Source organism: Bos indicus, chromosome 16, assembly GCF_029378745.1.
Source record: "Bos indicus isolate NIAB-ARS_2022 breed Sahiwal x Tharparkar chromosome 16, NIAB-ARS_B.indTharparkar_mat_pri_1.0, whole genome shotgun sequence".
Classification (NCBI taxonomy): domain Eukaryota; kingdom Metazoa; phylum Chordata; class Mammalia; order Artiodactyla; family Bovidae; genus Bos; species Bos indicus.
Window position 1 is genome coordinate 66,301,761 of NC_091775.1, and position 14,688 is coordinate 66,316,448.

A 14,688-nucleotide genomic window follows, 5' to 3' on the forward strand; every position below is an offset into this window, starting at 1 on the left:
CCCAAGCTCCAGAGCACAGTCTCAATAGTTGTGGTGCACAGGCTTAGTTGCTCCGCGGCATCTGGGATCTTCCCAGACCAGGGATTGAACCTCTGTCTCCTGCATTGGCAGGCAGATTCTTTACCACTGAGCCAGGGAAGCCTGCGTAGAATCTTAAAATTTAAAAAGTCAAACTCATACAAATGGAGGGTAAAATTGTGGTTGCCAGAGGCTGGGAGAAATAAGTTGAGACTGATAAAAGTGTACAAACTTTTAGTCGTAGATGAATAAGGTCTAGGGTATCACATGGTGACTATAGTTAATGACACCATATTGTATGATTGGAAGTTGCTGAGAGAGTAGAACTGTGTTCTCATTTTAAAAGAGTAAATATATGAAGTGATAAATATGTTAATTAACTTGGTAGGAATCCCTTCACAAATATAGTATATTGAAGTATTCCCTTGAATGCTTTCAGTAAATTTTAGTTTTGTTAATTGTTCTTCCATAAAGCTGGAAAAATTAAAAAAAAAAAGAGAGAGATCATCTGCATTGAAAAAAAGAAAAAAGTCATCATAAATCCATAATCTTTTCTTATAAAAGTGCAAATGTATCACATAAAAAAGTAAGGACTTAGGTACAGGAAAGAACCTCTTCATGTTACAATGTGAAGTGTCCTGGAACAATAATTCCCATGTGGATATCTACAATAGTACCTGAGGAGCCTTGAGGCATAGTGTAAGGAGGGGAGGGATAAACATGCATGATTACAGATTTGTGAGTTCTTTTGAAAATTTTTGAATTGGATTTACAAATTGTATCAAAGCATGAAAAATATCCTGTAAAGTTGGCGAGAGGGCTTCCGTGGTGGCTCAGTGGTCAAGAATCCGCTTGCCAAAGCAGGAGACACAGGTTCAATCCCTGGTCCGGGAAGATCCTACATGCCAAGGAGCAACTAAGCCCATGAGCCACAACTATTGAGCCTGTTCTCTGGAGCCTACAAACCACAGTTGCTGCACCCAGGTGCCACCACTACTGAAGCCCACAAGCTCTAGAGCCCGTGCTCCGAAATAAGGAAAGCCACCACAGTGAGAAGCCCTCCCACCACATCTAAAATAAAGCCCCGCTCACCGCAACTAGAGAAAAGCCAGTGCAGCAAGGAAGACCCAGCACAGCCAAAAATAAATTAAAATAAGTTAAAAGATGGTGTGGTATTAATTTAGTGTGTAACCTTGTGGAGAGGGATTTGCAGCTTCTAATTTCGTGATACACGATAATATAGCCATTCAGCCACTTGGGGAGATTTATACACAAAGTTTTTGCCTAAAGAATTCCATGGACAGAGGAGCCTGATGGGCTACGGTCCATGGGGTTGCAAAAAATCAGTCACAACTGAGCAACTAACACACACTCATGTGGGCTATTAATTGGACCTCATGTTTTTGAGCTGCATGATGATCTTACATCTCCTGAAAGGCAGGAGAAGGGGACGATAGAGGATGAGATGGTTGGATGGCATCACCAACTCAATGGACATGAGTTTGACTAAGCTCTGGGAGTTGGTGATGGACAGGGAAGTCTGGTGTGCTGCAGTCCATGGGGTCGCAAAGAGCTGGACACGACTGAACTGATGATCTTACATATAGATTATTTAGTTTTTAAAAAATCATCCTCAGTGAGACTTGGTATTAGAAGATCCCATCAAAGAAATGCTTCAGTTTAATTCTCAGCCTGTGATCTGTGACTTCAGAAATAAATAACATGCTGTTAATGACAATATGTGAGAACGAGACTGTCTGCTCGGTACTCGGGTCTCTCCATGCTCATTTGCACCCTAAGCCTTCCCTAAGTGGGGTAGTTTCAGGGGCATCAATGAGTAGATGATGTGGGAGCTGGGAGAGATAAGCTGAAGAAAACTCATGGAAAAGTGGAAATTAAAAAAATATGCTTGGATTTATGTGAAAGGTAGTAAGTAGAAACTGAAGGGTAGCTTTCTTTTATTAAAAAAAAATTTATTTATCTCTTTAGTTTTGGTCGCAGCGGGTCTGGGTTGCTGCCCTCAGGTTTTCTGTAGTTCAGGTGACTGGGGGCGACTCTAGTTTTACTCTCTAGTTGCAGTTCACAGGCTTCTCTTTGCAACAGCTTCTCTTGTGACCGAGCACAGGCACAGGTGCGTGGGCCTCAGGAGTTGCAATTCCCGGGCTCTTGAGCACAGGCTGAGTAGTTGTGGCACAGACTTAGCTGTTCACAATCCATGGGATCTCCCCAGACCAGGGATGGAACCCACGTCTCCTGCATTCACAGGTGGATTCTCATCCCCTGGACCACAAGGGAAACCCCAGGGAAACTTTGAGCAGATGATGGTGGCAGTCAGTAGGGGTTCATTTCTGAAGGTCTCCTCAATTTGAGGTCGCAGTTGGATTAACATAAGTAAGAGAATTTTCAGTAGACATGAAACCTTGACATTACATCAGACTATAAAAGAAATGTAGTTTGTAGGGGAGGGGGGTGGTTTAGTGATGTTTATTCAGCTGTGGTCAGATCTCAAATCCAACTTTTCTTGACATTCATGATTTCAAGGCTGAATCAGGTACCTGTGGGGTGAATTCCCCGGTCATCCTATATTTGACTGGCAGTTGCTGTACCACATTGTGAAACTGGTCTTTCTCATGATCTCCTTTCTCTGAGTGTTCATGTTATAGGGACAGGGAGGAGACTGGTCCTGTTTATGTTTCTCTACACAGGGTCTTCCAAAAACATGTCTGTCACTTAGTATTTTTCAGTAAATATCTGTTGAATGAATGAATGAATGCACAATGGTTTATGTGCGGAGTCCTGATGACATAGTAAAAGAAAACTCCCCAGTACTCCATGGTTCATTTTGAGAATTGTGGATCTTCTGCCTCTCAGATAATTTCATAATTATCTCCTTTGAAATGGACAAAATATTAAAATATATTCCTCATGAAGTTGTAAAATTGGAAAACTTCACTCTTAAAATTGAATTACTGTAATAAAATACATAATGTGTGTGTTTCAGAAACAAAATCTGCACCTAACTGTGATTTGGAGAGAACTCATTTTGATTGATCATGCTTTTAAAAAAAATACAATTAAATGAAGACTTCCCAAGTCATCACTTGAATTTTAAGTGTCTAATTAGAATCATACCTAATCTGCTTGTTAACATGCCCCTCACTTCCACGCCTGAGTAACAGAGAAATCCTTTGACAAGTTTTAAAATATGTTTTATTTTTGTTTGCCCTCTGCAATGTGATTTTTCATGTGACTTCAACTTTTCAAATTCAAGTAAGATTTGTTGCTACAAACAAACACAGCTTTTAAAACAGAAGAAACAGCACACAATGCTTTTGGGGAGAAGCAAAGAATAATTCACATCTTAGATTCTTACATTAATTTCTTGGGTAGCTTGTGAAGCTGTCCACACGAAATAGGAATGAGGAAAAGAAAAGCAAGGGGACTCCCAGAGAGGAGGGTTGCAAACTGTCTCTGAATTCCTGTTGTCCTTCAGGATTTCGCTAGGGTTCCCACTCTCCTTCCTGTTTTCACTTTTGTTATGAGGAGGCGGCAACAGACTGGAAGAGGACGGGAGGCTTCCTTTCCACTTCAGGTCGCTGTCTTGTGTATGCGTGAAGTTGTTTCCCCACATTCCGCTTTGGGAAGTAAGGAATTCATTCTGGGAACCCACCCTGTCACCTTACCTGATGATGCAGAATGAGGAGGAGGTGGACCCTGAGACAGTGCTGCCCTGTAGGGCAAAGCCACAGCCCTTGGCAGCCGCCTGCTTGGAGAGGAGTTTTGGAACTGAGTCCTGTCTCCGCTTCTTCTTGTCTCATATTTCAGTACTGTTTCTTTAAACACCGTAGTAGGTTGACAGAAAGGATTTGAATGCTACTAATTCAGTATCTCTCAAAGTCTTCTCAGATTTGGATCAAATGGACTTCCTCTATCTTGCGACATCTTATATTTATCTTTATTAAATTGGGTAAAGTTAGCAAGGCTTCCTCCAGGCCCTTCACAAGCCTCAGCAGTGCAGTCCTCTTCCCTGCCCCACCCCCACTCGACCCCTCTGAACACACATGTGCATGCACGCGTGTGTGCACACACACACACACACACACACACACACCATGCTCTTCCACACTCCAGTGTCTTAGCTCAGGCAGTTCTTTACATTTGGATGATGCTACTATCCTTTCAAGCCTGGCAAGTTTCTACCAAACTTTAAGACGCTACAAAATATCACTTCTTCTTTTAGTTCCTGCTTTTGCCCGATCACAATTTAATCTATTTTTTTTTGAATTCTGCATTGCCATAGATTCCTGTGATATGTTTATCATGGTACTTAATACATTGTATTGTATATGAGATTTAAAAAATGTCAGTACATCTCTCCCATCTCCTTCCTTCCCAAACAGTGTCGCCTCTGATAAAATATTGAGTCATTTTTTAGAACCTACCAGAAATGCATAAACTAGCCTATGTTCCAGCTCACTCCCTCCAGGCGAAACTGGAGTTGCTGGAGTTGCTGGCTAGAGGGCCAGAGGAGAAAGATGGAGGACTTCCCAGCCTTCCGAACTCAGTGGGTCCCATCCATGTGCTGCCCTTCCTCTGAAGGTTTCTGAGATTCCAGAACGTTAACAAACCTAGATGGCCTTTCAAGTTTATATGTGGCAAGCAGGAGCGCTCAAATATTTATCAGAATAAATAAAGAGAAATGTTTTATCTCCTCAAAATGTCCGGCCACGTGTTGTGCAGGGCACAGGCCTTCCAACCCTGCTTTCCTAGCGCAGGTTGAGATGAGAATGACCATGCTGTGTTTCGTCTGCAGTGCCTGGTTGCACCCCCATCCAGTAGACTGAGGCAAGAAACACTGGGGACGCGGAGACACGGGCTTCGTGTTATGCATTCTGATCTGGCGCTGTCTTCTTCCAGGTGCACCCATCTTGACCGACTCAGCAAGAAGGTGGATTTTCCCTGCGTCTAAAGAAAAACAACATGTCCCCGTGCCTGTAGAGATGATTTGCAGTTCAGCCCGGCGGAAGCTGACCGAATGAGACTATGGGCTGTGCCTCCGCCAAGCATGTTGCCACTGTTCAAAACGAAGAGGAAGCCCAGAAAGGGAAGAACTACCAGAACGGAGATGTGTTTGGCGGTAAGTGCCATTGAGCTTCATTCTTGGCCCCCTTGATCTAGGCCTTTCGTGTTCGCAGGAGTGAGTAACTGCAGTGTCATGGTGGTGTTCCATTTGACAGGGGGAGCGGGTAAAGGGCCGATGAGATATGAGAAAAATTGATGCAGATCTTTTACACTGGACAGTTTCATCATAATTTATACCCGGAAGACTTTGAGGAGGACCATGGAGGTTTTATACACAGCTCACATTTAAATCAAGCTTTGCAGAACTCATAGGACTTAGGTACATCGGACAGTGGCCACAGGTGTTCTGGTCCAGAATTGTGGGACTGAAACATGAAGGTCCAAGGCTGAAGATTTATAACTGAGGGAATGTGGTGTTTCTTGGAGTTTATTGTAAGTTTATGTGAATTACAAATCCTCGGATCCAAAAATACAATTGCCGTGAATTTAGAAATCATCTTTTAACCATCTCTGATGATTCATAGTGAGTTGAGACTGTGCAATGCAAAGGTCACAAAGTGCCAGCCCATGGCCACATCTGGATTTTCTTTGGCCCCCAGAGAATTTTTAAAATAAAATGAAAGACAACTTTTAAAAATCAGGATGTTCCACACAAAACCCCAGATTTCTTGAGAAGATCTAGCAACACAGATTTTCCATTTCCTGAGGCAGCAGTTGGTGGGGTGGGGTACAAATTCCCCACTCAGTCAGGCAATGTCTCCAATAAACTGCTAAGCTTTCCCTGTTAATGCACAGCAACCCCAGTTCACTCGCCAGTGTTCCGTGTCTGGCCATTCACAGGTTTTGAGTTTGCCTAATCTTGAGTTTGTCAAGATCAGTGATTACCCCCGATGAATAGTAGCTATGTGTTTGTACCAGATTCCAGTTAGTCAGAGAAGATGAAACCGTTTTTGCTGAATTACTATAACAATAATTGCCATTAACATTTGCATGGCACTTTTATTCATAAGAGCACTTCTTCATCTCTTATTCATTAAAGAATCTTATTGAAACAATGTTTACATGTAAACAACTCAAGTTGCACTATTCAGTCTCTATCAAGAGCTTCTATGGCATTTTAGTCTCTAGCCTTTGATCCGTTGCAATGGCTGCTTCAGTTCCCTGGGGAAGCATTGGGAACACTGAGGAAGGGATAATGCTCTATTACAAGTAGACTCTTATATACGGAGGAAGAAGGATTCCCTTTGGTTTGTTTCAAGGAGATGTATTTGTTGCCTGGAGCAAACTTGCGTCTAGTGGGCCCTACCTACAGAACCAAGAACTGTGAGGTAATATATGAGCATCTTAGCACATTACTGACCGGAGACATATCACTGCGTTTTTAGACGGTAATACAATAAACATCACTGTGCAAAGTTGTTAGAGCTTAAAATTGATCAAGGTTCTTTATACAACTTGACTGTCATTATCATTCACATATTGCTCCGTTAGGTTTTTGTTCCAACCTTGTGTATATCATAAACATAAAATTTTCACTAGATTTGATAGAGTGCCTGATGAACTATGGATGGAAGTTTGTGACATTATACAGGAGACAGGAATCAAGACCATCCCCAAGAAAAAAAAAATGCAAAAAAGCAAAATGGCTGTCTGAGAAGGCCTTACAAATAGCTGTGAAAAGAAGGGAAGTGAAAGCAAAGGAGAAAAGGAAAGATATACCCATTTGAATGCAGAGTTCCAAAGAATAGCAAGGAGAGATAAGAAAGCTTTCCTCAGTGATCAGTGCAAAGAAATAGAGGAAAACAATAAAACAGGAAAGACTAGAGATCTCTTCAAGAAAATTAGAGATACCAAGGGAACATTTCATGCAAAGATGGGCTCAATAAAGGACAGAAATGGTAGGGACCTAACAGAAGCAGAAGATATTAAGAAGAGGTGGCAAGAATACACAGAAGAACTGTACAAAAAAGATCTTCATGACCCAGATAATCATGATGGTGTGATCACTCACCTAGAGACAGACATCCTGGAATGGGAAGTCAAGTGGGCCTTAGGAAGCATCACTACAAACAAAGCTAGTGGAGGTGATGGAATTCCAGTTGAGCTATTTCAAATCCTGAAAGAAGATGCTGTGAAAGTGTTGCACTCAATATGCCAGCAAATATGGAAAACCCAGCAGTGGCCACAGAACTGGAAAAGGTCAGTTTTCATTCCAATCCCAAAGAAAGGCAATGCCAAAGAATGCTCAAACTACTGCACAATTGCACTCATCTCACGCGCTAGTAAAGTAAATGCTCAAAATTCTCCAAGCCAGGCTTCAGTAATATGTGAACTGTGAACTTCCAGATGTTTAAGCTGGTTTTAGAAAAGGCAGAGGAACCAGAGATCAAATTGCCAACATCCGCTGGATCATCGAAAAAGCGAGAGAGTTCCAGAAAAACATGTATTTCTGCTTTATTGACTATGCCAAAGCCTTTGACTATGTGGATCACAATAAACTGTGGAAAATTCTGAAAGAGATGGGAATACCAGACCACCTGACCTGCCTCTTGAGAAACCTGTATGCAGGTCAGGAAGCAACAGATAGAACTGGACATGGAACAACAGACTGGTTCCAAATAGGAAAAGGAGTCTGTCAAGGCTGTATATTGTCACCCTGCTTATTTAACTTCTATGCAGAGTACATCATGAGAAATGCTGGGCTGGAAGAAGCACAAGCTGGAATCAAGATTGCTGGGAGAAATATCAATAACCTCAGATATGCAGATGACACCACCCTTATGGCAGAAAGTGAAGAAGAACTAAAGAGCCTCTTGATGAAAGTGAAAGAGGAGAGTGAAAAAGTTGGCCTAAAGCTCAACATTCAGAAAACGAAGATCATGGCATCTGGTCCCATCACTTCATGGGAAATAGATGGGGAAACAGTGGAAACAGTGTCAGACTTTATTTTTGGGGGCTCCAAAATCACTTCGGATGGTGACTGCAGCCATGAAATTAAAAGACACTTACTCCTTGGAAGGAAAGTGATGACAGCGTATTAAAAAGCAGAGACATTACTTTGCCATCAAAGGTCCATCTAGTCAAGGCTATGGTTTTTCCAGTGGTCATGTTGGATGTGAGAGTTGGACTATAAAGAAAGCTGAGCGCCGAAGAATTGATGCTTTTGAACTGTTGTGTTGGAGAAGACTCTTAAGAGTGTCTTGGATTGCAAGGAGATCCAACCAGTCCATTCTGAGGGAGATCAGTCCTGGTTGTTCATCGGAGGGACTGATATTGAAGCTGAAACTTCAATACTTTGGCCACCTGATGTGAAGAGCTGACTCACTGAAAAAGACCCTGATGCTGGGAAAGATTGAGGCAGGAGGAGAAGGGTACGACAGAGGATGAGATGGTTGGATGTCATCACCGACCTGATGGACATGGGTTTGGGTGAACTCCGGGAGTTGGTGATGGACAGGGAGGCCTGGCATGCTGCGGTTCGTGGGGTTGCAAAGAGTCAGACACGACTGAGCGACTGAACTGAATATTTTCAAAAATGACACACTGAAAAATTTTGAGCAAAGAGGATTTTTTCGGTGAATTTTATGCAGATACTTTCTCCGATTATCTGAGTGACATATGTACTAAGTGTCTCAGAAGATCATAGTTCTTCAGAATATGGTTCTGATTCAAATGATATAAATATTAGACCAACAAAACAACAAAAAATACTTAGTGATTCATTCTGATACAGAAAGTGAAAAATGAAACCCATGGTGCTGGAGAATGTTCCTTTGCTTCTACAGAAGAATAGATTGAAGACAACATTTCACAAAAATTAGTAGACTTTACAGGTGTGTCAGTTCTAACTATTGAATGAAATAACCTGTAAAGTGTTAGTTAGAAAAACTTTCGACCAGGCCCACCCTCCCCCCCCCAAAAAAGACTGCCAGCTGCAGTGTTAGTTTCTGCAAAAATCTCCTGGTCGATAATGAGTTAATAAAACTAGAATCCAGATCTTTGAAACCACACCTTCTGGGAAAACTGCTCATAGGATCTAGAGTTATTACTGTCACTCTCAAAATTGAACTTTTAAGAGGAAGTAGTTGAATGTCAGAGATTTGTTTAAACCAACTTCTTTGTGAGATTCTGTGTCATTGTCGTTTTTGTGATTAGAGCTACCACTTACGGAGCTTCCACCATACGTCAGGCAGTGAGAAGCCTTTGCATTCAGTTTCATGTTGAATTTTCACAACAATCCTGTGGAGTCTGTGCCATCCCAATCTTACAGATTTGGGAGCTGGAGCACAGTGAGACTAACCGGTCCAAAGCTGCTCAGCTACTAAGTAATACAATCAGATATCTCTGACTCCAAAGTCCACGAACCATTTTCAGTGTCGTGGCTACCTCCTATCCGTCTTCCATTCTTTACTGTGAAAAATTATTGACTAGCTGGTACATGATGTATCAGACCCTTTGCTAAATGCCATGGAGGATACAGAGATAAGCCTTGCTGTCTAGAACATTATAAGAGGATGAGGAAGTGTTATGAGGCAGAATAAGCCAAATACCAGAAGAGGAAAAGACATACATATCATGATAAGAGTAAGAGGGATGGAGAGACTACCTTAAAAGATGGGATCAGAACAGATTTCTTACGGAGATGACAGCTGAAATTGGCCTTAAAGGATGGAGAATCTAAATCTGTTGGATAAAGGGTGTAGGAAGGAACTGGATGAGGAAAGGCTAAAGGTGATGTGACATATTCACAAATTACAAGTAATCCAAAAAAAATTACAAAATCAAGTAATCTAGTTTTTTTTTTTAAATGAAGTATAATTGCTTTACAAAGTTGTGTCTGTTTCTGCTGTACAACAAAGTGAATCAGCCATATGTGTGTGTATATATATCCCCTCCCTCCTGAGCCTCCCCCCATCCCCCCAAGTAACACAGTTTGAATAGAATATAAAATATAAGCGAGAGGAAATTGGTTAGAAAACTAAGTTAGGATTATATTATGGAGAACTTTTAATACTAAATCATAACCTGTAGAAAGATAATCTTAGACTTGTAAGAGCAAAAATTTAATGATAGTCTATATATATATATAACGGAGAAAGCAACGGTACCCTACTCCAGCACTCTTGCCTGGAAAATCCCATGGATGGAGGAGCCTGGTGGGCTGCAGTCCATGAGGTCACTAAGAGTCGGACATGACTGAGCGACATCACTTTCACTTTTCACTTTCATGCATTGGAGAAGGAAATGGCAACCCACTCCAGTGTTCTTGCCTGGAGAATCCCAGGGACGGGGGAGCCTGGTGGGCTGCTGTCTGTGGGGTCACACAGAGTTGGACATGACTGAAATGACTTAGCAGCAGCAGCAGCGTATATATATAAAACCTTTTTATTTTGTATTGGGGTGTAACCAATTAACAAATAAGGTCGTGTAGCTTCAGGTGATCAGTAAAAGGACTCAGCCATACATATATATGTATCCATTCTCCCCCAAATTCCCCTCCCATCCAGGCTGCCACATGACATTGAGCAGAGTTCCATTTGCTATACAGTAGGTCATTGTTGGTTATCCATTTTAAATATAGCATTGTGTACATGTCAGTCCCAAACTCCCTAACTATCCCTTATCCCTGTCTTTCCTCCCAGCAGCCATAAGTTTGTTCTCTAAGCCTGTCTCTTTCTGTTTTGTAAGTTCATTTGTTGATACTTAATATATTGTATTTTATTTTGCTTGGCAATGAAACCATCTAACCATTCTTTGCTAATACGGTTACAATTTTTATAACTAAGAAGACTTTCTGTTCTAAAGTTTCGTGTGTAGTTTGCAAATGTTGGCATCTAGTAAAGAAGCCTTGTATTAGTCAACTATTGCTGGGTAATAGACAGCCTCAGGATCTCAGTGGCATTCAACAATAAGCGTATCTTTCTTGATCACAAGGCAGTTGGTCAGCTGGAGTGGCCCTGTTCCATGTCTCAACTTCTTCCTGGGATCCAGGAGCCAAGGGGAACATGCTCTTCTTTTTCAGAAGGGTAAAAGTGCAAACAATACACATGATGCCTCTTAAGCTTGAACTTGGACTTGGCATACTGTTGTTTGCACCCACATTTTATTAGCCAAATTGAGTCACATAAGAGGGTTCAAAGACAGAGGGCAAAGAAGTTCATCTGACCATAGCACACTGATAGCAAGAGTGTGATTGTAGAAAAGGGTCAAGAATTGGGGCTAATAATTCAGTCTACCCCATGCCTGCCTAGACATTGCTGTCTGTGTGACTCCACACAGACCACTACCAAGTGCATTTAAGGTCTATGCCAGCTTCTCTTCATCCCCCAGTACTCACAGGGAAGTTTTATTCACTCCAGCGTTCATCATCTTATTACTGTTTCTGATGTCAACATTTGTAGGTTTGTGGCATGGTGTTACATAAAGGAAGAATACAGGGAGAGAGAGAGCTTTGTGTACCAGTCAAGGGAGACAATTTTCCTAGTCCTTCCGGATTCTGGGAGTAGAATTGTCAGAATCCAGAGTGAACATCAGTACCAGTAACCTAGATGTTACTGAATGCTAGTCTGAATATGACAAGAGAAGGTCCTGTCTGTTTCTCCACTTGGATTAGCTTGCAAGCAGAAGTCTACAAAATCCCAGTAGAATCACAAATGGTCACAGGTGAACGGTGGATCGGACTCACTTTCAGCCACTTGATATCTTTTGTCACCCATTGTTTCACTAATCTGTTATCACCCACAAAGGATCCCAAACTTAGCAGCACTGATTTATTATTTCTCCGGATTCTGTGGGATGGCTGGGATTCATCTGCTGTCTTTCTGCCAGGGCTCCAGTCATGCTTCCCTTGTGGCCCAGATGGTAAAGAATCTGCCTGCAATGTAAAAGACCCAGGTTCAGTCCCTGGGTTGGGAAGATCCCCTGGAGAAGGGAGTGGCTGCCCACTCCAGTATTCTTGCGTGGGAAATGCCATGGACAGAGGAGCCTGATGGTCTACAGTCCACGGGGTCACAAAGAGTCAGACACGACTGAGCAACTAATACTTTCAGTCATGCGGTTGCATTCAGCTGGGAGGTCAGCTGGGCTCAGCTGACCATGATGGCTTCAGATCTCTCTTTCCATCAGGCAGTCACATTTTCATGAGGCAGCTAGCTGCCCGGAGAAGAAGTAGAAGCTGCTAGCCCTCTTAAGGCCTGGGCTTGAAAGTCCAAGAATGTTAATTGTGCTGCGTTCTGTTGAGCAAAAGCAAGTCACAAGACCAACCCAGACTCAGTCAAGGGAGCACAAAGGCTCTCCATCTCTTGAGTCTGATCCTACAGGCAGGGGAAGAATTGTTGGGAGCCATTTTTGGAGACCAGTTACAACACCCATTACCAGAGGCCATGAGAACTCATCACTGGACTGTATTCCATTCTGGACAGTTACATTCTGCCTTCTAAATCATGCCTCTATTTTCCACTGAATAAAGAGGCCTCATCCACTTTTTAAAAGCTTAATGTTTTAAAATGTTTGAAAATATTATTACCACATGTTGTGGGAGATTTGACAAAAGTCTGTGAAAGGTGGCATATTTGGGGATGGCTCTGAAGTATGTGTACACACACACATTTGATCCTTTTCCTAAAAGTGTTAATTGAATTTTATAGCCTCTAAGGACTTACTGGGGAGCATTGATAAGCCTTGTGTTTTTACAAATGATTCAATTCAGTCGCTCAGTCATGTCCAGCTCTTTGAGACCCCATAGACTGCAGCACACCAGGCCTCCCTGTCCACCACCAACTCCCAGAGTTTACTCAAACTCATGTCCACTGAGTCAGCCATCAAACCATCTCATCCTCTGTTGCCCCCTTCTCCTCCCCTTCGCCTCCCACCTTCAATCTTCCCCAGCATCACAGTCTTTTCAAATGAGTCAATTCTTCACATCAGGTGGCCAAAATATTGGAGTTTCAGCTTCAGCATCAGTCCTTCCAATGATATTCAGGACTGATTTCCTTTAGGGTGGACTGGTTGGACCTCCTTGCTGTCCAAGGGACTCTCAAGAGTCTTCTCCAACACCACAGTTCAAAAGCATCAATTCTTTGGTGCTCAGCTTTCTTTATAGTCCAACTCTCACATCCATACATGCTGCTAAGCCACTTCAGTCATGTCCGACTCTGTGTGACCCCACAGACAGCAGCCCACCAGGCTCCCCCGTCCCTGGGATTCTCCAGGCAAGAACACTGGAGTGGGTTGCCATTGCCTTCTCCAATGCAGGAAAGTGAAAAGTGAAAGTGAAGTCGCTCAGTCGTGTCTGACTCTTCGAGACCCCATGGACTGCAGCCCACCAGACTCCTCTATCCATGGGATTCTCCAGGCAAGAGTACTGGAGTGGGGTGCCAGTGCCTTCTCCACTACTGGAAAAACCATAGCTTTGACTAGACAGACCTTTGTTGGCAAAGTAATGTCTCTGCTTTTTAATATGCTGTCTAGGTTGGTCATAATTTTTCTTCCAAGGAGCAATCATCTTTTAATTTCATGGCTGCAATCACCATCTGCAGTGATTTTGAGCCCCCCAAAATAAAGTCTGTCACTGTTTCCACTGTTTCCCCATCTATTTGCCATGAAGTGATAGGACCAGATGCCATGATCTTAGTTTTCTGAATGTTGAGTTTTAAGCCAACTTTGTAATTTTCATTTATATGAAGCTCTTTGCTCTCTGTGATATTTTGGTTATTAGGAGACCGAGCACTCCAAATATATGGGACAGAATCTCTATAGAATATTCCACCATCGAGGATCAAGTGATGGATGGGCATCTTGCCTTGTAGATTTAGGAGTTTGTTGACAAAGAACTTTATTACTGACATATACCTATAGACTTTCCTTCACTTTAAATATAGAGATATGTGCGTGCATCCATGCTAAGTAGTGTCCAACTTTTTGTGACCCCACGGACTGTAGCCTGTCAGGCTCCTCTGTCCATGGAATTTTCAGGCAAGAATACTAGAGAGTGGGTTGCCATTTCCTGCTCCAGGGGATCTTCCCAACCCAGGGATCAAACCCATGTCTTGCATCTTCTGCATTGGCAGGTGATTCTTAACCACTGTTCCACCAAGTTTTAAATCTAAAGTTGTGTCTCAATACCATGGCCCTTTCAGAAGTAACATCCAGACCAGGAAGTTCCATGTCCAGATTGGAAATTTCCTTCCCTCAGTGGTTGGGTCAGACATGAAGAATGGTCAGCAGATCTTCTGAGGTCATTCAGAGGACAGCTGAGCAGATTGCCAAGACCAGCTTGCAGAAAGCAAGTGACCAGCAGGCTCAAGTTATCAGAAACTAGTTAAGCAAGTTCTGAGGAAAGCCAAGTGCTTATTGGATTTCTTTCAACCGTCATTCACTTAAACTGTTAAAGTAGGTGCACAGAACAGATTCAGGCCTTATTAGGGAAATTTACATGTTAAACTTGAGATCATTATCTCTTCCAAAGCCCACCCTCCATGGGGAAAGCTGTTTAGTTATACTGACTTTCCTATTTGCATGAAGAGCACCATCATTCTTCCAGTAACGTGGGCTTTAATCTTGAAAAGGCTTTAAACTTGAGGCCCTTGT

General features: G+C 42.4%; 1 protein-coding gene across 2 annotated transcripts in view; it reads left to right on the plus strand.

The window, feature by feature from the left end:
- C16H1orf21 (chromosome 16 C1orf21 homolog) overlaps nucleotides 1-14,688 on the plus strand; it is a 242,356-nt gene that overhangs the window by 82,612 nt on the left and 145,056 nt on the right. For both annotated transcript variants that reach the window (XM_070768563.1, XM_070768562.1), the window contains one exon: nucleotides 4,936-5,155. In XM_070768563.1, the coding sequence (XP_070624664.1) occupies nucleotides 5,062-5,155 (94 nt within the window). In that variant the 5' untranslated portion in view covers nucleotides 4,936-5,061. The remainder of the gene's footprint in view (nucleotides 1-4,935; nucleotides 5,156-14,688) is intronic.